Source organism: Mesoplodon bidens (assembly GCF_964165515.1).
Source record: "Mesoplodon bidens genome assembly, chromosome: 4".
NCBI classification, from domain to species: domain Eukaryota; kingdom Metazoa; phylum Chordata; class Mammalia; order Artiodactyla; family Ziphiidae; genus Mesoplodon; species Mesoplodon bidens.
In genome coordinates, this window is record NC_138160.1 from 44,585,607 (window position 1) to 44,611,299 (window position 25,693).

General features: G+C 41.0%; 2 protein-coding genes across 2 annotated transcripts in view; both read right to left on the minus strand.

Annotated features, from left to right (window-relative positions):
- The window catches only part of ANKRD55 (ankyrin repeat domain 55), a gene marked incomplete at its 3' end in the record, with an annotated part of 185,959 nt that overhangs the window by 44,475 nt on the left and 115,791 nt on the right, over positions 1-25,693 (minus strand). The window contains exons 3-5 of the mRNA XM_081231951.1: positions 19,122-19,244; positions 12,439-12,569; positions 8,614-8,723 (exon numbers count right to left, since the gene is read on the minus strand). Coding sequence (XP_081088077.1) covers positions 8,614-8,723; positions 12,439-12,569; positions 19,122-19,244 — 364 coding nt within the window. The remainder of the gene's footprint in view (positions 1-8,613; positions 8,724-12,438; positions 12,570-19,121; positions 19,245-25,693) is intronic.
- LOC308615407 (small ribosomal subunit protein eS4-like) lies at positions 22,293-23,080 on the minus strand (the record flags this gene model as incomplete). The annotated part of the gene is made up of 1 exon (XM_081230809.1): positions 22,293-23,080. Exon 1 carries the CDS (start codon positions 23,061-23,063, stop codon positions 22,293-22,295), a length of 771 nt encoding a protein of 256 aa, XP_081086935.1. The 5' UTR covers positions 23,064-23,080.

Genomic DNA, 25,693 nt, shown 5'->3' on the forward strand with positions numbered 1-25,693 from the left:
TTTTTTTTTAAACCTGGGCTGTATATTCAAGGTTTCTGACGCAGGAGGTCTGCAGAGAAGTGTAGCTTCTCCCGTTTAAATAAGCTGTTCAGAAAATTCTGGTAAACAATCAGATTTGGAAACCACTGAGAAACATGCTGAATGAATAAATCAATGGATACTCATTGTTATAGAAGGAACTGTGTCCCTCCCAAATCTATATGTTGAAGCTCTAACCCCCCAATGCCTTAGAATGTGACTATATTTGGAGATAGAGCCTTTAAAGAGGTAATTGAGTTAAAATGGAGGATTACAGCGGGCCTTAATCCCATTTGACTGGTGTTCTCATAAAAAGAGGAGATTAGGACACACAGAGTGACACCAGAGGCACACGCTTACAGTGGAAAGACCATGTGAAGAGGCAGCAAGAGGATGGCAATCTGCAAGCCAAGGAGAGACCCTCAGAGGAAACCAACCCTGCTGGCACCTTGATGTTTGCCTTCCAGCAGCAGCCTTCAGAACTGTGAAAAAATAAATTTCTGCTGTTTAAGCCATTCAGCCTGTGGTATTTTGTTACAGTCACCCCAGCAAACTAATATACTCACCAAGATGATAAAGGATTGTCTATGGGCAGACAATGAAAAAATTCGGCAATTATTTTGGGAGAATTATTTGAAAAATAAAATGGCTTAGCCTCCTCCTGAATCAGATTTTCACTGTCTCTCAGCTGAGTTGACATCTAAAGTCCTGAGCAGTAAATTGCTTAGTATTAATCAGAGGGATTGATCATACTGTGTTACAAAGAGAACTTAAATGGGGGTGGACTTCTTCAGTGGGAGGAATATAACCAGGAAGCCTAGGTTTTTGGTTTTTTTTGTTTTGTTTTTTTTTTTGTGGTACGCGGGCCTCTCACTGTTGTGGCCTCTCCCGTTGCGGAGCACAGGCTCCAGACGCGCAGGCTCAGCGGCCATGGCTCACGGGCCCAGCCGCTCCGCGGCATGTGGGATCTTCCTGGACCGGGGCATGAACCCATGTCCCCTGCATCGGCAGGCGGACTCCCAACCACTGCGCCACCAGGGAAGCCCCGAAGCCTAGGTTTTAAATCTAGTCTGATCACTGTTTTTTGGGGAGCCAGGATACTGCTGTGATTTAATTCGGGCCTCACCACTGCATGACCTCTCTGAGCTTCTGTATCCTCACTTCTCTAACAAGGATAGTAACAGCGGTGGTGGTGGTGAGGGTTAAATAACATAACAGGTGTAAAACTCCTAGTATACAGATTTTAAAGGAACAGTGGCTATGACTGTAAACAGCACATCTCTTTATCCTTTCTGAATTCTAGAATTTCTCCGTCAGGTGGGAAGATGCTACAAAAATAATTGTATTTTGGTTCATGCTATTTTTTATATTTTCCCTTATAGCTGCTTTATGGGGGGGAGGGTAACGGGTGACTATCTTTCTTCTTTCTCTCTTTCCTTCTCTCTCTCTCTCTCCTCTCCTCCCCTACCCTGCCCTCTACTCTTCCCTTCCCTTCCCTTTCCTTTCTCTCTCCCCCCCCCCATTAATGGCCATTGTCTAATCTCTAGGGCACATGTGGTCCCAAGTGCTGGGGGAGGGAGAGTGAGCAGAGGTCAGTGGTGGTCCAATCCGGTTATCTTCGGCTAACCCTGAGCAGACTGAGATCAGCTGTAGTCGGACAGGATCTTCTGGGGCTCCTCCAGAGCAGCGTGATCACACTGGGGGAAGTTGGCTCTAACCAGATGAGAATGGGGGTGGGGAGATCAAGACCTCTTCTCACATCCTGGGTGAGCCTCCAAGGGTCACAGGGTGAGCCCTGTGCTGGATAGTCCTCTGTTTGTCTCTCAGATCCAGTCTCTGCCCTGCAGTGTCCTACTCTGAGGCTGACCTCCAATAATTCATCACCCAGGTCCCTTGCCCTCTGACCTCCCACTGGGTTTGGTCAGTGGGAGAACCAGCAGGAGGAAGGAGAGAAGCCACTTCCCTTTCTGACAATGATTTTTTTCCTCTACTAAAGGCCTTGGCTCCTGCCAGGTGGCCCCTCTCCTACACTACAATGACAATTACCGCCCAGCTCTCAGCAGGCTTCCAGTAACAGCTTCCTTCCTCACTTCTCGTGGCCTAGGGGAGGAACATTTTCCTGCTTTTGGAGGGGAGTGGGGGTGGCAGATTGTCACCATCTCTTGCCGGTTAATTTCAGATAGTCTTTCATTAAACTTTCTTAGTCATCTCTTTTACTATTTCATGTCTTCCCTGTCACGACCCTGAGTGATATATGCCAATCTATATTGCTTGCCTCCATTTGACTCCTAAGTCACTGAGACTCATCGATCTTTAAAGCTGGTACAAATTTACAGATGAGTATTCTCTCTCTTTCTCTTATTTTATGAAAGCAAATGACCTGCTGCACTACACTGCTTGCCAAGGCCATCACACGTTGCCTTGGTTGTCCAGCCTGATCTAGAAACCAGGTGTCTGCTTTCCAGCCTTGTGCTTCTATACTGTTCCGTGGTTCAGAGGTAATCTGCAAGAGACTTGTCCCACATCTGTCTTAATTAACAGCGGACTTGCAGACCTCTTAGTTTTGTTTTCCCAGAGCTCCTGTTTTGTGCTAAGGTGACCCTGGAGTATTTCTTCCATAACCCCCCAGCCCAATTTCCTATTAGCACCAGCTAAAACTCTGCTCTCCGATCTCCAGGCCACAGCATAAGGCTCACCTCATCCCAGCTGCCAGGACAGCAGGCACAGGTCCCCAGCAGGAGCTTTCCCAGACAGGCAGAGTGGTGAGTGATAAGAGCACGGAGGCCAGAGCCAGACTGCCTCTATGAGAAGTCCTGCTCCCCCACCAATCAGCCCGACCTTGGACAAGTTATAAAACTCTCAGTGCCTACATTTTCTTATCTGTAAAATAAACATAACAACAACCCTGTAGATTTGTAGATTTGTTGTAACTTTAAATGGGTCAAAGCATATAAAGCACTTAACATGGACTTTACATACTATAATAAATTCTATATAATGCTTAATTTCTTAAGAGGCTCCCACCCTTTATATTCTGGGGTCTCGTGATTGCCGTTAGGTGATTGGTAGGCCAGAGAGAGCTCAGCTAGATGTACCCAGGAAAGGGGGGAGGGTTGTCTCCTTGAGCTTCTCTGTTTTGCTGGCCCCTTGGGCTCACAGTCCTGGAGGGGGCTCAGCCCAGGGATGGCTGGGAAAAAGGGTCCCCAAGCCAGTCATCTGCTCTCCTGTCCCTGAAGCTGCCTGAAACATCCACTGCAGGTTAGGATGCACCACCTGGAAACTAGAGAACAGGACCCCGAAGAAATGATTTCCTTCCTCCCTCTGGCTGTAGTCAAGGGCAATGAAAAGAGGCAGAGCTGCTGGCACTCTGGCAGGGAAAAAAAAAAAAAAAAAATCTGCTGGTAACCATGGAGACCGTAAAAAAGACTTTCAGAGAGCCCTGTGGCTGCTTTCAGAGGAAATCGCTGCTTGCCTTGCAACTCTAGCATGCGCAGTGTTGTACAAACACAACTGCGTGCTCTTTGGAGCTTTGTCTTAATGATCGTGCCCCCTCTTTCACATGGATGCCCTCTGAATGTCCCAGCCAAGGAAGCAAGAAAAGCAATGGGGAGCTGAAAGGGAGAAAACTCGGACCTGCTGAGAAGCAGAGCATTCAAAGCAGGAAGGGGACTCGTGAGATGAAACCTGTGCTCCTTTGCTTTCTGTACATCCAGCTTGCCTTCGTGTTCTTAATTATAGGTCCTTCATCCCGGCAGCAGCTTAGATTTCCCACAGAGATGTAGCTTAGCTAAGGCTGTATATTGCCACTGGTTGGTTTGCTAGTGAGTTGTTTCCATCAGAGAACCAAAATTTCTCTGGAGGCAAAGGGCTAAGTGAAGTGTCCCCTTGGCTTGTTTATAAGCAGCTTCAGTTTGAGACTTCACTCTAAATAGTCTCCAGCAAGCACCAAGTGGAAGGAGTGTGCTGTTTGGAAATATGGGAGTTAGTGGATTTTAAAAGGAGTACGAATACCTGAGGACAAGGCCACAATGTGGCTGGTACCTATGCTTATGATTAGAGGAAAAATATAGATGCATGTACACTGAATGGTTGAGTCTAATGTTCATTGGGTTCTAAAATCTTGCAATGCTCTACAATGTCCCAAGGTTAATACAAATGGGAGCGCTGTTCATACCCTGATGACCTTCGCAGTAAATGTGTGCTCACGTTAGTGGGTGCAGGACTGTGTGGGCATGCACCTGTGTGTGCAGATATATTTTTTGTGGACCTGTGTGTGCTAAGGTGAAGAAGGCCAGGGTGAGAGCTGGTGGGTGGCCGTAGCAGGGTTTCATTCTTTAGTGCTGATCTACGGTACTTTATTTCTATCTTCCATCATCATCATCATCATCGATATCATCACCCTCATCATCACCACTAACACTCACTGAACATGGACAATTGACAGTGTTCAGTGCTTTCCACATATTTTCTCTTTTACTTTTGCCTACTTACCTATGAGGTAAGTACTGTACTATTCCTACTTTCTAGAAAAGAAAGCTAGCTGAACCTTGACATGTTAACTTGCCCAAGATAATATGGTCTGTAAGATATGGAGCCAGATTCTTACTCAGTCAGTCTGACTCCTGAGCTGGCACTCCTGGCCACCCTTTACCTCAATCCAAAAACAGGATTTTAGGTGGTTTTCAGATACATATAGTAAAACAAGATCACAAGCGAAAAAACTAGGCAAAGAGAAAATGAGGGCAGGATAAAGAACACATAATTATGGTCCTATGTCTATGCCAGAGGTGAGACACAAATTGGGCTTTGAGTTTTCTAAATATGCAAAGAGAGAAACATGATCATAAGTCACAGTGTCCACATAGTAAAAATAAAAATAATTTATCAGGAGAAGCACAGGAATTCCTCCTTTAGTAGAAATTTTTCTTGTGGTTTTTCAGAAAAGATTTTTTTGGACACTGTAACAAAAAAAAAATTTCCTGACAATCAGACAATAAGGAGTTTTGTATGGCTGTTTCTTATAAGGCCTCTCAGTGTAGACTGAGGGCTTAATGATAAAATGTGGCCATTAGAATAAATTCAACAGGGTCCACAGCAGTGGACTCCAGGAGCACAGCAGACCCACTGGGCAGGTTACTTATCTTCACACATGCAGTAGGCATGTGTGCCTTAGTTTTCTCGTCTATAAAATGGGGACAGAAATATAACCTATCACATAGAGGCGTGGTAAAGATTAGATGAGATAGTACATGGAAAGCACTAAGAACTTTGCTCAGAACATAATGAATAATCAGTGTTGTTTGTCATCATCATCCTTTTTGTAACTACAGACCTATATGCTTTAATGGTCAGACAAGCTGGCCTAAAGTTGTATCCACTTAGGAAAATTAAATAGTCAAACAGGTATGCATGGCCTAATGGAAGGTCACTCCCTTCTGCGTTTTTAGGATTAGCAAGTGCCCATAAGACAGACCAAGATTTTTTTTTCTCAGAAAACGATTCTGAGTTCATGCAGACACACAAACAAATGGGCAACTGAAGTCCAACTTCTCTGGTGCGGTTAGTTTCGGCTTGAAGGATTTAATGCAGATGTTATCAAACTCTGCCACGGCCATAAAATTTCTCAGTAAAACAATGATAAAATATCTAATTTTAAGCAATGTAATTCCATAAGGAATCCTTTCAGTCAAGCTAGTTTTGAAATGTTCTCTAGGTAACAAAGCCAGTTGATTTGCTACATGGGTTGTGTCAAACTAAAGGTTGGCACTTACCATCTACCCCTACAAGGATTAAATCACAAGCTGCTGAGACTTCAACACCCCCTGAAAGGAGTTCAGGGTGGAGATCAGGAATGAGGCACTCTGTGCTGTGGGAAAAACTGGCAGAACTGGCCTTCAGATAGTTAGATATTTTCAGGAGAAGATTTTATGAGCCCAATTCTTGCATCTCCTCATATCTAGAAAAGCACTAAAATTTTTCATGGTGACGTCTGCTCCTCGTGACCAGCAGGAACCTTCTGCAAAAACGTGCTTGACTGCACGTACTCCCGCTTCACTAAAATCACATATATACTGACCTTCCCCCCTACCCCTTTGCAGCAGTTTCTCAGAGCTATCTGAAATGCTCTCTCCTGGGCTATAAATCCTCATTTTGCCCCCAAAAAACTTAACTCACAACTCTCACGTTGTGCATTTTTTTTTCAGTCGACAGTTGTTAAGGTTTAACCCAATTCATTTTTGGAGAACATTTAACAGGTATGATAATTTTGATTTTGGAATATTTAATCTTAACCTTTGGGTTTTACTAGTTACAGCAGCTAGCATTACCATAACTAAAGCAGATTTTATCTTGCAGAATCAGCTAACTGTCCATTTAGGACAATAAAACTATATCATCAGCACACAGAGGATGTTTATTTTTCTGGTTTCAGCTCTTCCTAAGGTGGTGACTGGGTCATTTGGGACAATTTCAGGAGAAGGGGAAGCCACAGCTCTGTGTTATCTCAGTTATAGTGATCTAATGTAAATCCTAGAGAGTCTAGGGGCACTGCTGGGCATAATAAGAAATAGATTAATAAGTCCACGAAAGAGGAAGTACACTTAGTTTTTAATATATTATTGTAGTGATTTCATATGATGAGCCTAATCTATTGACCAAATTGATCTTGAGTGTGATTTTGACTGCCAAGGCTTAGTTCACCCCTCAGGTGCAATGGTTTAATGGCAGAGCCAGGTTTTCACCAAAATTCTTGCCCCCCTTTCTTGGATTGGAGTCGTCACCAGGAGGTGGATTCTTGGTCAGGGACTATATTCCCCATCACTCTTTATGGCCAAATGACTCATCCTTATTAATGGAATGTGAGCAGAAGTGAATTGTGTCATTTACAGGCTGAGATTTTAAAGAAATAAGTGAGGCTTATCTAAGCTCCTCTTAGCCTATCTGCAGGCCGAACAAAAAGGATTCTGTGATGCTAGGAGATGATGAAGCCACAAGCTTGCATCCCAGAATTACCTGTGGAGGGGAGGCGCCCTGCCCCCATCCAGGAAACCACATTGGACTAAACTTTTATTATGTTAAAATGCTGAAGCTTTGGGTTTTATTTGTTACAACAGCTATGATTACCATAACTAAAGCAGGTGTTCATTTTCCAGAATCAGGTAGATTTTGAAATGACTACTCTGAGTGAGGTAGGTAAAAATCATCTGAGTGGAGTAAATTGGGGCAGAATAGTCTTAAAAGGTACGTTTAAAATGTATTTTCTAAAGATTACTCTTGGGAAGACAGTATGATTTTGTGACTAAATATTTTTGTGGGTTGTCTAGAAAAGTCACTCTTTTTGCATCAAAAGGTAGTCATCTTTTTATGATGTCTACTGATTGTTAGCTCTGGGCTTGCTGTTTCTTCTCTAAACTTCCTTGTTTTGTTGGGCTTTGAGTAAATCCTAGTTTTCTATTATTCCTGGATATGATCCAATGATAATAAGAGGCAAGGCTTGGTTGGGAATAGTCTTGGAATTTCCCAAGTCCTTTAACTTTAGTGTAAACAGACTGAAATGAAGAAATCCTATTACCTCTCAACCTGGAAGGGGCCTTGGTCTCCTCAACCCCCCGCATGGCTTCAGTTTACTTCTGAACACAGGGTCTGAAGGAGGCAGCAGAATGCACCCACCGTGCTGCTGGCCTGCAGCCTAGCTCTGGGGAGTGTGAAGTTCCTGTCAGAGGCCTGCTCTGTCAGCAGAGGTTCAGGAAGTGCCTGGAACGGAACCTTGCTGATTCCACAGTGGGAAGTGTGCTGTCATCAAGCTGCCAGGAGGGGCTTTCGAAAGACTGGGGACCCAGGCCGCTTGGATACAGAGGCCTGGGGTAGCTACACTTGGTCTGGGCGAAGCATTTTCCTTTGTTGCTCAATCGTCTTACAAAAAGGTGACCTCAATCATCCAACTATTTGAGGGCTTTCTTTGCATGGTCTCCAGCAGCACACACTTCTGGTTTTCCTTCTCACCCACTGGTCCCCCTGTTTCAGTCTCCTTTGCTGGCTCTTTGCCTCCTTCCAGCCCATAAATGTTGGCATGACTCTGGGTTCATACATTAACCTTCCCTCACCCTGTTTGGTTTCCATCACAGCACTCGTCACTATTTGAGATTATCCTATTTATTTGTTTACTAGTGTGCCACTTAACTCCTTCACTAGACAGTAAGCTCTGTGAGGTCAGAGACACTGTCTTGCTCACTGGGGAGCTCTAGGGCCTAGAGCGGTGGTTGGTCCATAATAAGCACTCAATAAATAGTTACTGAGTTAATAATTGACTGATTAATTGAATGAATGAATATAAGAAATTCAGATGATGACAAACAGCATTTCTTCTTAAATCAGAGACTAGGAGAAAAGGGTTTTATCGAAGTAAAATTGAGATTGAGACTAGAGTTGAGATTGTTCCAGGATATTTTGATTCACTGAGATGGGGTCCTGTCTGCTGCAAATACCAAAAAAATGGATGGATTTTGTTTTCAGTTGCCACATGGATTGGATTAGATGACCTTCTAATCCAAGTTGGGTGCCTCCCAACTTGAGCGTCGTGTGAACCTGGCTACGTACCTCACATCGGGCTCAGCGGTGGCAGCGTGCAGTGGCAGACGGCCATTTTTATCAGGGATATTGTGCTTGGCACCGTTTCTTAGTAGACTCACACAGCCCTCCAGCCAACCCTGGAAGAGCAAGAGCATCGTTATATAACACAATCTCACATAACATAGTAACAGAGTCCAACAAACTTTCTCCAGTTTTCTTTCCCTTTCTTCTTTGGTTTGGCTAAAAACATGTTCTACTGGACCTGAAGTGGTTGGTTAAGGACCATAACTCCCATTTAGAAAACAGAGAGCTGAAGGTCTTGAGGTGTGGATTCCTGAGTTTTCTGGGACCTTTACCCTGTAAGAAGCAGACTGATTCCTAGACTCTTCTGTGTCTGCCTCCCCATTTCCAGGGCCATTTGCTGGCATTCCACTTTTATACCCAGTTCCTAGAGCCAAATGTGGCATGTGATGGGGGTGATTAATCAGCTCTAGACCCTTATTCTATGGGCTTAGCTCCAAAATCATGCTCGTCAATGGTCTGACCTGGATGTCACTGTCCAATTCCAAAACTGGGCTCCTACGTCATTCTTGAGTCCCAGCCTCCACTCTATGCCTCAGTTCATCTATATCTGATAAATGGTCCTTCGTCCTCTTTTCCAAGTTCTTTTTCTCGTAACCACAAAGATAGTATCTTGCTTATTCTAGTCAGTCCCCTTCCTGATGCCTGGAATTCTAAACTAAGCCCTACTCCAATGGCTGGGACCCTGCCACCCTGTTGACTGATCTTTCTGATGCTGAATATGGGGCTATCACCAGCACCCTCTAAGGGCTCCCCATTGTTGTGTTTTATCCCCCTATGAATTCCCCAAGAAACTTCCTTTGAACTCTCTGTTGTCTACTAATTCACCAGATTGAGACCTGATATTGCCACATCTGATGCTTCTGCCTCCTTGGTTTGCACTTACAGCTGGGTCATTTCTCCACTGTCCCTCCTATTTCAAAGGGAAAATATAACTGCAGGCTAGTCTTCCCTTTCTGTTTGTTAATACTTTGAGTAACTGACCCACCCCTGCTGATAACTGAGTTTGGTTCACATGCCAAGAAGAACACCTCCTACATTCATCCAGAATCATTTGGGTTACTCACCTAATTAAAAGTAAACTTATAAGTAAATGAAGTATATAAGTATACTTATAAGTATATGAAGTATATGAGTATAATAATAACTTATGAGTAACTGAAGTTATTATTATGAAGAATAATATAATAAAGCTCTATTTTTTCCTGCCTTCTTCCATTCCTGTATAGTTAAGCCTCAAGATTACCCAGTAACAAGGGAAAGATTACTGAAGATTTTCCCATGCAGAACTGGAAGCAATAAAAATGTTACTAAATGGATGGAGGAGAAAAAAAGATAATCATCAGAAAAGACCTTTTGGTTCTGAAAAGTCTGCAAAAAAAAATCTTTCTACAAAAGCATATTAAAATTCATAGGTTCTAAAATTGAATATGGCTTTGTAGAACTGACCAATAATATGTCTTAAGTAGAAGCAAATAATTTTCAAAGTTTACTAATGTATTAAATCTGGTTTTAGTTCCTAATGCCCGTCATCAAGTTTTCTGATTGAAAGGGAAAAATATGGCCAGGAGACCCAAAAGAAAGGCATGCTGGACAAATTTCAGAGTTGCCAACTTTCTGAGTGGCCAAAGTTTTACAGTTTTGAAAAACAAATCTTCTGATGGGGAAGGGTTTGAAACATTTTTATCATTTTGCAACATTTCCTGGAACTATGTGTGTATGTGGTTTTTTCTCTTCAGAAGAGAAATCAGAAAACCAATGACTACATCTGAAACCCATGGTCACTAATCAGAACCAACAAATATGTTTTGGACCTACTATGTTCTGGGTGATTCTGCATGTGGTTCTCCTTCAACAGTGATAAACTTAGGGTATTATTTTTACTACATTTTACAAATGAGGAAAGAGGCGTAAGGAGGTGAAGAAATTTGCCTAGGATCACACGTCTATGGTAAGTTTATCTGTATGCTGAGCTTGAAGCTGTGACTGAGACAGTTTCTGAGTGCTCCCTTTGCCTAGTTCCTCTTTAATACTTGAATTCAAACATTGCCAGAGGGAGTGGTGGGCTTCGCTGTGTAATCACTAAGATACCACCTACTCTCACCTTCCCAGGGATCCTCAGGAGAGCCAGTGAGGGGCCCTGCTTTGGGCTGCCAGACAGAGGTGGGGTCAACAGTAAGAGGGTAATGCCCATGCTCTCATGCCAGCGTACTTCCCTATGCAGGTCCTTAGAATGCGTTCCTAGAAAGAGTTGTATGCAACGGTGGCACCTCGCTAGGCTCACTGTTCACTGTGATCTAGAGGAGAACTTCTTCCCAGTCCCTTAAGTGCTACCTAGCCCAAGAAATTTGAAATTTTGAATTTTAGAATTTTGAAAGAAGTGTAGCTTGGTTTCACTCTATTCTGTATGCTAGTGGCAGTTAAATTTAGAAATCATCTCTATTTCCTTCCTCCATCCCCTGATCCAAATTTTCTCTTTTCCTCATCTCAGACACCAAAAATCCCTACACCAAGAGCAGTTACTAGGGCATGTGTCAGAAGGGAGGAGGACCGGGAAGGCCATCATAAGTCTGTCTGAGACACTGGACTTCACCTAGTACTCACAGATCGGTGTGTTTCAAACTTGAATGGGCATAAAAATTGTTGGGGAGATTTGTTTAACGTGCAGGCACTTCTCTCTCCACCCATAACCCCTGTCCTGCTCCCAGAGTGTCAACCCACATTTGAAACAAGCACCCCAACACTTTGAAAAATTCTTCCCAGTTTCATGTGTGAGTCCTAGAGAAAGAGGGCATGCAAATAAGAAATGAAAGAGTAGTGTCTAAAGAAAATCTCTGTGAGGATTGGGCAATGCTTTATTGCAAGCAGGAAGGTGTGGTGTTTGGGGAAGGGAAGTGTTCTACTTGTCCAGGGCAGCTTCAGGACACCGTGGGTGAATCTACCACTGCCAATGGGCAGCAACAGCAAATGCAAGAAGCTGCATAGGCAGCAACAGTGGTTATGATGAAGATTTGCAGGAGCCACGTTGGAGAGGAGGGAGAATGATGACCTTTGTGTGGCACCAAGGAAGACTTGTTTGACGTGGACTCAAGATAGCCCTGGAGTCTCCCGAAAGGATTACAGGGAAGATTTGAGAGGAGAGAGGTTTGAAGATTTTCAGTAAGGCTTTACCAAGCTTGTGCTAATATTGGGAAATGCCAGACTGAAATCTCGTGTTGAGGACTGGCTCTATATAATTTTTAAGTTAGGCATTGATTGTGGGTTGAATCCTATGCTTGGTGTTGTCCCTTAAGAGACTGGTATTTCTCCCCTACTGCCTACCCAACAATCTTCCCAGTTCTCATTGTTCTCTACTTTGCTCATCCTTCAGCTTCTACTCAACTAATCCTACCCCAAAGAGGTTAACTGCAGCTTCAAGTGTTACCACCCACTGAGGGTATTAACAGAGGGCATTCTTAGAAGGAGTACCAAGTGTGTTGAGAAATGCCCCAAGGGAAATTCTGATGCAATTAAGATGGAAAAGAATATTTCTCTCATGGCAATATCACCTCTAACTTAGAGGATTGTTAGGAAGATCCAAAATGACTTAAATCCATGAAACCAACTCTAAGTCGTTATATAAATGTTGGACATGATTAAAGCAAAACCTTTAAGTTCTATTTCTGTTGGCCAGCTGCACAAATCCAAGAACACTCTTCTGCAAGTGGGGCCCCATAACAACACATTTAGTCCACCCCACTCTTTGACAGCCACCACAGACACAGTTGGTACCAGATAGGTTGCCAGGGATAGACTTGTTCGGCCATAAGCGTCCTGCATGTTAATATTGGCTCCCATCTTCAACAGCAGCTTCACTGTGTCCACTTGACGTCCAGAAACCGCATGCATTAAGGGTGTGCATCCTAGAATGAGACATTTCAACAGCTTTTAAGAATGTTTGACTTGTGACTTCTGACAATACTACAAAGCTACAGTAATCAAGACAGCATGGTACTGGCACAAAAACAGAAATATAGATCAGTGGAACAGGATAGAAAGTCCAGAGATAAACCCATGCACATATGGTCACCTTACCTTTGATAAAGAGGCAAGAATATACAATGGAGAAAAGACAGCCTCTTCAATAAGTGGTGCTGGGAAAACTGGACAGCTACATGTAAAAGAGTGAAATTAGAACACTTCTTAACACCATACACAAAAATAAACTCAAAATGGATTAAAGACCTAAATGTAAGGCCAGACACTATAAAACTCTTAGAGGAAAACATAGGAAGAACACTCTTTGACATAAATCACAGCAAGATCCTTTTTGACCCAACTCTTAGAGCAATGGAAATAAAAACAAAAATAAACAAATGGGACCTAATGAAACTTAAAAGATTTTGCACAGCAAAGGAAACCATAAACAAGATGAAAAGACAACCCTCAGAATGGGAGAAAATATTTGCAAATGAAGCAACTGACAAAGGATTAATCTTTAAGATTTACAAGCAGCTCATGCAACTGAATAACAAAACAAACCCAATCAAAAAATGGGCAGAAGACCTAAATAGACCCTTCTCCAAAGAAGATATACAGATTGCTAACAAACACATGAAAGAATGTTCAACAACATTAATCATTAGAGAAATGCAAATCAAAACTACAATGAGGTATCACCTCACACCGGTCAGAATGGCCATCATCAAAAAATCTAGAAACAATGAATGCTGGAGAGGGTGTGGAGAAAAGGGAACCCTCTTGCACTGTTGGTGGGAATGTAAATTGATACAGCCACTATGGAGAACAGTATGGAGGTTCCTTAAAAAACTAAAAATAGAACTATCATACGACCCAGCAATCTCACTACTGGGCATATACCCTGAGAAAACCATAATTCAAAAAGAGTCATGTACCACAATGTTCATTGCAGCACTATTTACAATAGCCAGGTCATGGAAGCAACCTAAGTGTCCATCGACAGATGAATGGATAAAGAAGATGTGGCACATATATACAATGGAATATTACTCAGCCATGAAAAGAAATGAAATTGAGTTATTTGTAGTGAGGTGGATGGACCTAGAGTCTGTCATACAGAGTAAAGTAAGTCAGAAAGAGAAAAACAAATACCATAAGCTAACACATATATATGGAAACTAAAAAAAAGAAGGGTTCTGATGAACCTAGGGGCAGGACAGGAATAAAGACACAGATGTAGAGAATGGATGTGAGGACACGGGGAAGGGGAAGGGTAAGCTGGGATGAAGTGAGAGAGTGGCATGGACATATATACACTACCAGATGTAAAACAGATAGCTAGTGGGAAGCAGCTGCATAGCACAGGGAGATCAGCTCGGTGCTTTGTGACCACCTAGAGGGGTGGGATAGGGAGGGTGGGAGGGAGAAGCAAGAGGGAGGGGATATGGGGATATATGTATATGTGCAGCTGATTCACTTTGTTATAAAGCACAAACTAACACACCATTGTAAAGCAATTATACTCCAATAAAGATGTTTAAAAAATAAAATAAATATAACATGTTATGAAAAAAAAAGTTTGACTTGTGAAATTTATGAGTAGACTTTATTTGCCTGTTCCTTTATTATGCTCTTTGCAGATGAACTACCCTCAACACAAACTCAGCTGTTGAGCTGAAGAGAGATGATGATTGTTGCTATATTTATATAAACAATGTATTTTTCACACCCTATTAAATCTTTTGTAATTTTGCTGTAATTGGTTGATTAAAACATTTTGTGCAGATGATAAAATTTGCTTATTACTACCTTGGGAATCAGCATAATTTGGGACATAACAGGCAGGTTTATCCTGACTTGGTTTGAACAATGCAGAATCTGGAAGTATCTTTGAAAAGCAATGCCAGCCAGGCAGACAGGTGCAGCACACATTTATTGGAGGTGGTAAGTGATATAGGGCAGTGATGGTAGCCTAGCCTTGGGTTGTACAAATTCTTGCTAAAAGGGGCCACTTTTACTGAAATACTTTTCTGTTTTTGGAATCAATACAGGCCACATTTGGTTTTCGTGTGTTTTCTTCCTGAATAAAAACAGAGATGAAATTACACATTCTGATTAACTTCGCAGGGCTGTTGGAACAAGCCAAGCTGGTGAGGCAGAATCCAGGTAGGTGCTTCACACTCCTTCAGGTGAAGAAACCAATGTCAGACATATCCCTTTCCCAGCTGAGACTTGTTTAGATGTCTTTTGATTGGAGATTCATGGAGCGGTTATAATTCTTCTCCAGGTGAACTGCAAACTATGACCTCAGTGATCCCTGAGAATGGATAAATTCCAGGACTACTGTTCTTATTGAAAGACTGCAGCCAGCAACCCAGTTTCTCTCCAAATTTCTCCCTTCTAATATTCTTCCAGGCGTCTGTACTGGGTAAAAGCAGCAATGAACTGCTCTGTCTTAAGTAGTGGCAAGATGTCTCTCTCTCTCTCCCCTCCTCTTTCTTCTCTTCCCTCTTTCCCTCTCCCCCTCTCCCTCTTTTCTCTTATTTCCCTCCCTCCCTCCCCCCTTCCTCCCTCCCTCTCTCCCTCCCTCCCTTCCTTCTTCCCTCCCTCCCTCCTTCCCTCCCTTCCTCTTTATTTATTTATTTTTTGCTTATGGGTGTTGAATTGCTCCAGCACCATTTGTTGAAGAGGCTTTCTTCCACTAAATCACATTTGCACCTTTGTCAAGTATCAGTTGAGCATATTTGTGTGAGTCTGAGTTCTCTGTTCTTTCCCATTGATCTATATGTCTATCCGTCAGCCCATACTACATAGGCTTGATTTCTGTAGCTATATAGTGAGTCTTGAAATTGGGTACACTGATTCTCTTCCACTTTATTCTTCTTTTTCAAAATTGTTTTAACTATCTTAGTTTCTTTGCTTTCTATATAAATTTTAGATAGTCTTGTCTATATCCACAAAAAAAAATCTTGCTGGAGTCTGAAAGAAACTGCATTAAACCTGTATAAGAATTTGGGGAGCACTGCATGTATATTGAATCTTCTAATCCATGAACATGGTATGTCTCTCCATTTATTTAGATCTTTGATTTCTTTCATCAGCATTTTATAGTTTACAGTATACAAGTCTTATATGTATTTTGTTTTATTCACACCTAAATATTCTTTATTGAGTGATTTTACTTGGTATTGTGGTTTTAATTTTGGGGTCCATGTGTTCATTTCTAATATATAGATATAAATTTATTTTTGTGTATTGATCTTGTGTCCTGTGACCTTGCTCAACTCACTAGTTGCAGGAGTTTTGGTAGGTTCCTTAGGATATTCTATGTAGACAATCAAGCTGTGCAAAAAAATGAACAGTTTTATTTTTCTTTTTCAATATGTATGCTTTTCATTTTTTACTTCCTTTTCTTGCCTTTTTGCACTGGCTAAGTACTATGCTGAATATGAGAGACAGAGGGCATTTTTGCTTTGTTGCCCATCTTAGGGGCAAAGCATTCAGTCTTTCACCAGTAAGTAAAATGTTAGCTCTAGAGTTTTTCTGTAGATACCCTTTATCAAATTGAGGAAGTTCCCCTCTATCCCTATTTTCTGAGAGTTTTAAATCATGAATGTGTGCTAAGTTTTGTAAAATGCTTTTTCTGCATCCATTGATATGATCATGTGATTTTTCTTCTGTAGCTGGTTAATATGATGGATTACATAGATTGAGTTTCAAGTATTGAAACAGACTTATATTCCTAGAACAAACCACACTTGGTCATGGTATATAATTAATTTTATATATTACTGAATTCTATTTGCTGATATTTTGCTAAGGATGTCTGTCTGTATCCGTATTCATGTGGAGTATTGGTCTGTAGGTTTATTTTTTGTATCATCTTTGTCACATTTTGATATCAGAGTAATACTAGCTTCATAATCATAACCAGGAAAAGTTTCCTCCTCTTATCTTTTCTGGAAGAGATTATGCAGAGTTGATATGAATTTTATTTAAAAGTTTGTAGAAGTTTCCAGTGGAATCATCTAGGCCTGATGATGTCTTTTTGTGGGAATTTTTAAATTATGAATTTAAGTTCCTGAATAGTTATAGGACTATTCAAATAATGTTTCCTATTGGATGAACTGTGGTAGTTTATCTTTTTTGAGGAATTGATCCATTTCATCTAAATACTCAAATTATGTGTGCAGAGTGGCTTGTTGTATTTTCTTATTATCTGCAGGGTCATTCCTGATAGTGATAATTTGTGTCTTCTTACATTTTCTTTTTGTCATTATTGCTAGAGGTTTGTCAATTTTATTGATCTTTTCAAAGAAGTAGTTTCTTGTTTCATTGATATTCTCTATTTTGTGTTTTCAATTTCATTGATTTCTATTCTTCTCTTTATTACTTCTTTCCTTTCATTTGCTTTGGGCTTATTTTACTCTACTTTTTCTAGGTTCTTGAGGTGAGAACTTAGATTATGACCAATACTTTTCCTCTTTTCTAATGTATTTAGTGCCATAAATTTCCCTCTTAGCATTGCTTTAGCTAGGTGCCACATATTTTGATATGTTGTATCTTTGTTTCCATTCATAATCAGTTAGTACAAGCCAGGATTGAAAGCAATCAGTCTGACTCTTGTATTTATCACACAAGTGGTGTTTAACCTTTGACTCTTCTCATTCCCAACTTCTAACCCCAAGGCAGATGTACAAGTAATTCTGCTTTAAAAAACGAACAAACAAAAAACTACCATGGATAAATTAGGGAGCACCCACACACTTTACAAAACATTTTATTGTCATGATAAGGGAATCCCAAGCTCCTCTTGGGACAGGTCAACTGGTTAAAAATCATTAATGACTTCCTAGAAATACTAGGATAGAGAAACCAATGCTAAATCCTTTGTTATAGTTCCATAGGTCCTTGAGGCTGCCACTTCTTCTTCTCCTCCTCCCCCTTTTTCTTCTCCTCCTGGTTCTTCTTTGTCTTCATCTTCATTTTTTAACCCTGTTTTCTTTCAGTTGTTCAGATTTGTTTCATTTCTATTGTTCTATTTTCAAGTTCATTGATCCTTTCCTCTGCTTCCTCATTCTGCTGCTGAGCTTAGCCATAGAGTTTTTAATTGTAACTATTGTATTTTTAAGTTTAAAAATTTTCCATTTGGTTCTTTATATCTGTATTTCTTTGCTGAGCCTTTCTATTTTTTCATTTGTTTCGAGCATATTTGTAATTGCTCATTGAAGCATTTTTTTCACGGCTACTTGAAGATCTTTGCCAGATAATTCTAACATCTGTCATCTCAGTGTTGGCATCTATTGATTGTCTTTTTCCATTCAGTTTGAGGTCTTACTGATACTTGGTATGTCAAGTGATTTTCTACCGAAACTTGGACATTTGGGGTATTGAATTATAAGCTGCCTAAATCTTACTTAAATCCTCTATTTTAGCTGGTTTTCTCTGATACTGCTCCAAAGGGTAAGTGAAGAGGGGTGTGCCACTTCATTATTGCCAGATGGGATTAGAAGTCTAAGTCCCCTACTTAGTCTTCATTGACATCTAAGGGAGAAGACTCTTCATTACTGCATTGTGGTGAGAGTCCTAATTCTCAAGAAGGATTCCTCTGACACTGCCTCAGCAGTGGGGATATGGAGACTTCATTACCATGTGAAGGTGGAGGCCCAGGCTCCACGCTTGGTCTTTGCTGGAATGAGTGGGGTTGGGGTTGTAGTTTTTTGTTTTTTGTTTTTTTGGTGGTAGTGTTTGATGGAGTAGACTCATTGTTGTCTAAAAGTTTTCTGTCTTGTTATGCAGTCCCTTTTTTGTTCTTTGGCTAGAGAGAAGGCTTTTGTTGGGGGCTTTTTTGACCTCTGTCCACTGGCATTCCTATGTTGTCAGCTTCTTCAGCTCCAAGTCTGGGAAGTATGAGGCAAAAAGGAAGCCCAGGAAACTCACCACTATGTCATTCCTTGGGTCCCATGGTCCTAGCTAGTCTGTCATTTTCTCTCCACCTTCCAGGGTGTTCTTATGTTTATGCTATATACAATGTCCAGGAGTTTTAGCTGTATTTAGCAGAAGGAATAAAGCAAAAACTACTTCTACTCCATCTTCCCAGAAGCAGAAGCCCTTGCTCTCTGGCTTTAATAGCCGCACTTTCCCAACATCTACTGCTACCAAAAATAGCCTCCTCTTTTCATACCCATTTTCTAACTTCAACTAATTGGCCTATCTACTTTAGTCACTCATACAAAGAAGTTGAAGACAAACTCAAACCAAACAACTTCATGAGAAGAGGTGATGTAAAAGAATTTGAAGATTTGTGTCCATGACTCTCATTAAATAAAATACTGAGGAACCTGCACATGGCTACAGGCAGGTTATTCCTTGACCCTCCAGTATCAAAGTAGCTTGTCAAATATAATTTTATTAACATTGTTCACCTCTGGAGGCCATCTCTAAAAGGATAAATCAGAACATTCTGCAGGATTCAAAATGCATAAATAGCTCACCTTCACTGTCACAGCATTCTAGGATGGAAGGGTCTTCCCGAATCACAGCAGTCAAAGCATTGACATCTCCATTAGATGCTGCCTGATAAACCATGGTCAGGTCAACTTCTTCAGATGAATCACCTTCATGAATCAAACAGAGACAAACTTACTGTGTGGAGATAATTCACTGAAAGAATAACAACATCCAAAGCATCACCCACACAAGTGATTCATAAAAATCTCTCTGGTGAATCCAGGCAGAAGGCTGAGTCATCCTGATCACATGCACCTTACCACTTGTGAAGAAAGGTGGGCCACTGTGGGCTGTGTTGTAACATCACCATATATTGGGAAGGAGCCTGAGGGATTAGGTGTCCTCTGAGATTTAATGATTCTCTCCAAGTATTTGGACTACTTGAAATCAGTGAGACCAGATTGGGAAGTGGAGCCCTTATCTTGGTTCCGGGTTTCCTCTTTGATCTGAAATGTTACTTTCCCTTTCAATGACTCAGTTTACCCACCTTTGAAGGAGATATTGTGTTCCTTATTCTCTGTTCTCTAGTTGGACTCTCTACCCTTTTCCTCTTGCTCTGAACCCTGAAGGCTAACCTTGATGACCACATCACCCAGGCCCCCTGGCCCTCAGTGTCCATGGGAGGCACTGGTAGGAGAGTGGTGAGGAGAAGAGAGATGCGGCATTTCCTCCTGCTTTCCCCTAGTTCAGGGTCTAGCAGTAGCTCTCCCACCAGGAGGGTCCTCCTCCCCAGAACCAGCCCTCACTGGGCTCCCTGTGGTAACAAACATTGTCCTTTCAACCCTGCCTCATCTCTGTATGTAGTCCCTTCACAGAAGCCCTTCATCTGAACCATCTGAGGTTTCATGACATGGTGTTCCCAGAAGAAACAGCTGTATGCAAGTCCTTTGAATTTGGTAGCCACCTGTATCATACCTTTGTGCATGACTGAACCAACTAATAGTATTATCAAAGGTGACAAGAGAACTGTGGGTCAAGTGACCCCAGGGTAGTAATGGAAGGGCTGGGAGACAAGTTTTGTTTACAGAAACACCCCTTGTGAGGTGCTGGGCTGAGCCCCTCTACTTAATTTCTCCCACACATGGCCATGGTTCAGGGAAAATACATGTGTACAAGAAAAGTTTTTAAAATTGCGTTTTTCTACTAGTGTAGGCATTATGCTAGAGATACTTTACAGTTCTAATTGATCTTTAGTTGGCAGTGGTCCTAACCCTTTGGTTGGGAAGGGTTGGGCTTTGTTTTTCAGTCTCAGTATTTCTGGGAAGTCACCAATGACTTTTTAACCAGTTGAACTGTCCCAGGAGAAGCTTGTCATTAAAAATGATTCACTTACAACAACAAACTCCGTTGTAAAGTGAGTAGCTGCTCGTTAATTTATCCATGATAGGTTTGTTACTGTAGCTGTTGCTTTTAAAGCCTTCTCACCTTTACATTTGTCTGAGGGCTGGAAGTGAGCAGTGAGGGATGTGAAAGGCAGATGCCACTTCTGCGTGAGTGTAAGGATCCTGGAGCCATACCACTGGGGTTCAATTCCTAGTTTGTACTAACTAGCTGTGTAAATTTGGGCCAGTTACCCTCTCTGGGCCTTAGTTTCCTTGTCTTTAAAATGGAGATGATGATGATGACAACCATGCATCTCATAAGGTTGCTGTGAGGCGTAAATGAGTTAATATTTAATCCTATGAGCTCTTAGGACAGGGCATAGTGTGTAGTAAATGCTATATATACTTTGGTACTACTATTGTTACCTTTTTTTTTTGCTGATAGTGTGCAAATTTAGAGAGCATTTGAAATCTGGGACATGTGGAGAAAAAGGTGTCTCTGATGATGGCTAGCTAAAAGATCCATAGATTGTATAGAACATTCACTCTCTATTAGAAACTCCCCCAGGAGTCTATAGACATTTTGTGAATATTGCTCACAATGTCTTTGGACACAAGAAATAGGGCCCAGACCCAAGCACAAAGGTGGGCCTAGTATCTGGTTGTATGACCACATCCATAGATGCTGGTGATGTCACCTCAGAAGTACTGAAGTGAGGTACTGAGGTATGCTGTGGTACGAGGTATGCTGAGGTACAAGGTATGCTGTGTTTATAGCCTGTTTATATCTTATACAATGTGTTCATATAACATATATAAACGTGTTTATAACCTGTTCATCACTGAATGCAATAAAATCTGTAAGGCACATTCATCAGACTGTAGAGTACATACAGCTGAGAGAAACAAGGAATGCATTGCCTGATAGAATTAGAATTCCAAACAACTTGCCAGAAGGATTCTAATAACATTGTATTTAACAGGGATAAACATTTAGTCTGTGAAATACCCAGTTGAACTAAGTGAAGGGCGGTTGAACCTGTAGTTTTTGTTCCTCAATATCCCCTCACCCTGCTGGTGACCTTAACCTGATTATTCTCTAGGGACCACTTCCTCTCCACTTTCAGCACAGGGGGTTGACTACATTCCTGCTCAGGGCCAGAACATGTGACCTAGAACTAGCCATTCGGCACCAGCATTATCCTGGCCACAGATACTGGTTCAGGGATGTGCCTCAATCAGAGCCCATAAAAGGCAATGATATTTTGGATATTTTGGGGTTGCTGGGAACAAGTTTTGTTCTACCACCCATGAAACTGGGAGTTATGGGGGGGGCATCTTATGGGTGGAGAGCTTATGAATGAAGACAACAGAAGAAGAGCAGAGCTGGGCTAAGAGAAAGAAATAATTGAGACCTGATGACATCATTTTAATTTCTGAATCAAGCCATACCTTAAGCCAGCACCATTTCTGGAACATTTACATGTCCCAATAAATTTCTTTTTTTGCTTAAGTCAGTCTGCATAGATTTTATGTGTTTGTTTTTCTTTTTAATCACTGCAAGAGTTCTAACTAACAGAAGGTTTTAGTGGTGGCACACTAAAAAAGCATTTAGGGATTTAGTTGGGCAATTAACACGATAGGAATTAACAGTGTGACAGTAAACTAGTAGATCTCTGGCTGCAGTGATAATAGTCTAGTAATGAGACTGAGGGAGATAATAGGCTTTTTCCATTTTTTTTAACACTAAAGAGCCTTTTAATTATGTAGTATTATCTCTAAGTACAAAGACTTTCCCAATCACGTCACTTAGAGATCATTTTATCCACTGCTCTATTTGGCTGCCAGTCTCTTGTTTCTCTCCTCAGCAATGGTAAGGCGGACACCCTTTCCATGAGGAAGAGAGATCCATGGTTTGTTGCCTTTGCCAATAGCGAAGATGTTGGAGAGCCGGGTGGCAAAGCTATTGCCATTGGCATCTTTCACATGAACTACATCAAAAGAACCAGGATGTCTCTCCCGGTTAGTGATCACATCAATTCTTCCCAGGTTAGCACCTCCAGTCACCATGCACAGGTCACCAGTGTCAAATTTGATGAAATCAGTAATCTTGCCAGTCTCCAAATCAATCTGAATGGTGTCATTCACCTTGATGAGGGGATCAGGGTAGCGGATGGTGCGAGCATCATGGGTCACCAGATGAGGGATTCCTTTTGTCCCCACAAAGATCTTTCTCACTTTGCATAACTTATACTTGGCCTCCTCAGGTGTAATATGATGAAGAGCAAAGCGACCCTTGGTGTCACAGACTGTCTCTCCAGTCTTGTCAATGCTGATGACATCCATAATACCAGCAGGGTAGGTTATATCAGCGCGGACCTTGCTATCAATCTTAATGAAACGCTGCATGCAGATCTTCTTTACTTCATCTCCTGTCAGGGCATATTTAAGTCTGTTCCTTAGGAAAATAATTAGGGGGAGACATTCCCTCAGCTTGTGGGGACTGGTAGATGGACGAGGAGCAAACACACCAGTCAGTTTATCCAGCATCCAATGCTTTGGAGCTGCTACGCGCTTCAGGTGCTTCTTGGGACCATGAGCCATGGCTGTGCTAGGCACGGAAAGAGCTTTTTTTCTATTCTTAACTGGTCAGTGTCATGTTGAGGTCTATGGCCCATGGATTAAATGGGCTATAGGTAGCTGGAGAACATTCCGAGGAGAGTGACCAGAGTATGACTGGACTTCATGTCACCTGATGAACAGTGGAAGGAAACAGATCTGTTTACTCTGAAGATTACTCTGTGTGGTCATGATGGTTGCCTTTGGATATTTGAAGAGGTTTGTTTTGTTTTGTTTTTTAAATTAAAAAAACCGTGGTAAATATACATAACATATGCCATTTTAACCATATTTAAGTGTAGAGTTCAGTGGCTTGATGTACATTCACATTGTTGTGCAACCATCACCACTATTCATCTCCAGAACTCTTTTCAGCTTCTAAAACTCAAACTCTGTATCCTTTAGACAAAAAACTCCCCATTCCTCCCTCCCCTCCATCTCCTGGAAACCACCATTCCATTTTCTGTCTCTATGAATTTGACCACTCTAGATATCTCATTTAAGTGGAATCAATAGTATCTGTCCTTTCGTTACTGGCTTATTTCACTTAGCATAATGTCCTCGAGATTCACCCACATTGTAGTATGTGTCAGAATTTCCTTCTTTTTAAAGGTTGAATGATAATCTGTTGTACGTATGTACCACATTTTGTTTACTCATTCATCTACTGGTGGACACTTGGGTTGTTTCCACCTTTTGGCTATTGTGACTAATGCTGCTGCAAACATCGGTATACAAATAACTCTTTCAGACTCTTTCGAGTATATACTTAGAAGTGAAATTGCTGGATCACATGATAATTCTATTTTTAATTTTTTAAGGAACCACTGTACTGTTTTCCAATGTGGCTGCAACATTTTATATTCTCACCAACAATGCACAAGGGTTCCAATTTCCCCATGTCCTTACCAACACTTTTATTTCCTGTTTTTGCTTCTTGTGTTTGTTTGTTGTAATAATAGCTAGCCTAATGGGTGTGAAGTGATATCTTATGGTCTTGATTTGCATTTCCCTATGATTAGTGATGCTGAGCATCTTTTCATGTGCTTTTTGGCCATCTGTATATCTTCTTTGGAGAAATGTCTAAGTCCTTTGCCCATTTTTAACTGGGGTTGTTTGTTTTTCTGTTAAGTTGTAGAAATTCTTTATATATTCTGGATATTAACTCTATATTAGATATATAATTTGTATACATTTTCTCCCATTCTGTTGCCTTATTGCTCTGTTGATAGTATTGATGTATAAAAGCATTTAACTTTGATGGAGTTCAATTTGTCTACCTTCTGTTGTCTGTGCTTTTGACATCACATCTAAGAAATTACAGTAAGTCCCCTACATATGAACAAGTTTTGTTCTGAGAGTGTGTTTGTAAGTCCAACAAAATGAGCCTAGGTACCCAACAAACACAATTGGCTATATGGTACTGTACTGTAATAGGTTTACAGTACTTTTCACACAAATAATACATAAAAAACAAACAAAAAATAATGAAAACATTTTTAATCTTACTGTACAGTACCTTGAAAAGTACAGTAGTACCAGCTACATCACCACTGCTTTTATGCTTGCTTCCAGACATCCTGGGCTTGCAATAAGGATGCTGTACTACTGAACTTTATACAGTACCGTATGGTACACAAAAGCACAACCACTTGTAGAGGATGCACACACGTGACAATGTGAGCCAGGCATGTGAACTAACTTACGTGATTGGACATGCAAACTCACATTTGCATTTTTGAAAGTTTGCAACTTGAAGGTTCGTATGTAGGGGACTTACTCTATTGACAAATTCAATGTCATGAAGCTTTCCCCCTATGTTTTCTTCTAAGAGTTTTATAGTTTTAGGTCTTATGATTAGATTGTTGATCCATTTTGAGTTATTTTTTGTAGATGGTGTTAAGGTAAGGGTCTGACTTCATCATTTTGCATGTGGCTGTCCAGTTGTTTCTGCACTATTGCTGAAAAGACAATTCTTCCCCCATTGAATGGTCTTGGCACCCTTGTTGGCTCCTCAGTTGACCCCTAAGTTGACCATAGATATATGAGATTATTTCTAGACTCCCAGTTCTATTCCATGGAGCTATATGTTTGTCTTTATGCCAGTACTACACTGTTTTGATTGCTGTAGCTTTGTAGTATGGTTTGAAATCAGGAAGTGTGAGACCTCCAACTTTGTTCTTCTTTTGTAAGATTTTTCTTGGCTATCTGGGTCCCTTGAAATTCCATATGAATTTTAGGATGGATTTTTATATTTCTGCAAAAAACATCATTGGGATTTTGTTAGGGATTGCATCAAATCTGTAAATCTCTTTGGGTAGTAGTGACATCTTAACAATATTGTCTTTCAATCCATGAAACACAAGACATCTTTCCATTTATTGGTGTCTAATTTCTTTCAACAATATAGTTTTCAGTGTATAAGTCTTTTGCCTTCTCGGTTAATTTTATTCCTAAGTATTTTATTCTTTTTGATGCTACTGTAAACAGGATTATTTTTCAAAGAGCTTTTAGTCAAGTTTATGGTTAAACTTTTATGTGAAATTCCAGCAGTTAGAAATAGCAGTGGGTGAGAATGACAGAAGAGTATTTTAATGGTCAGAGAACTGTAAAAA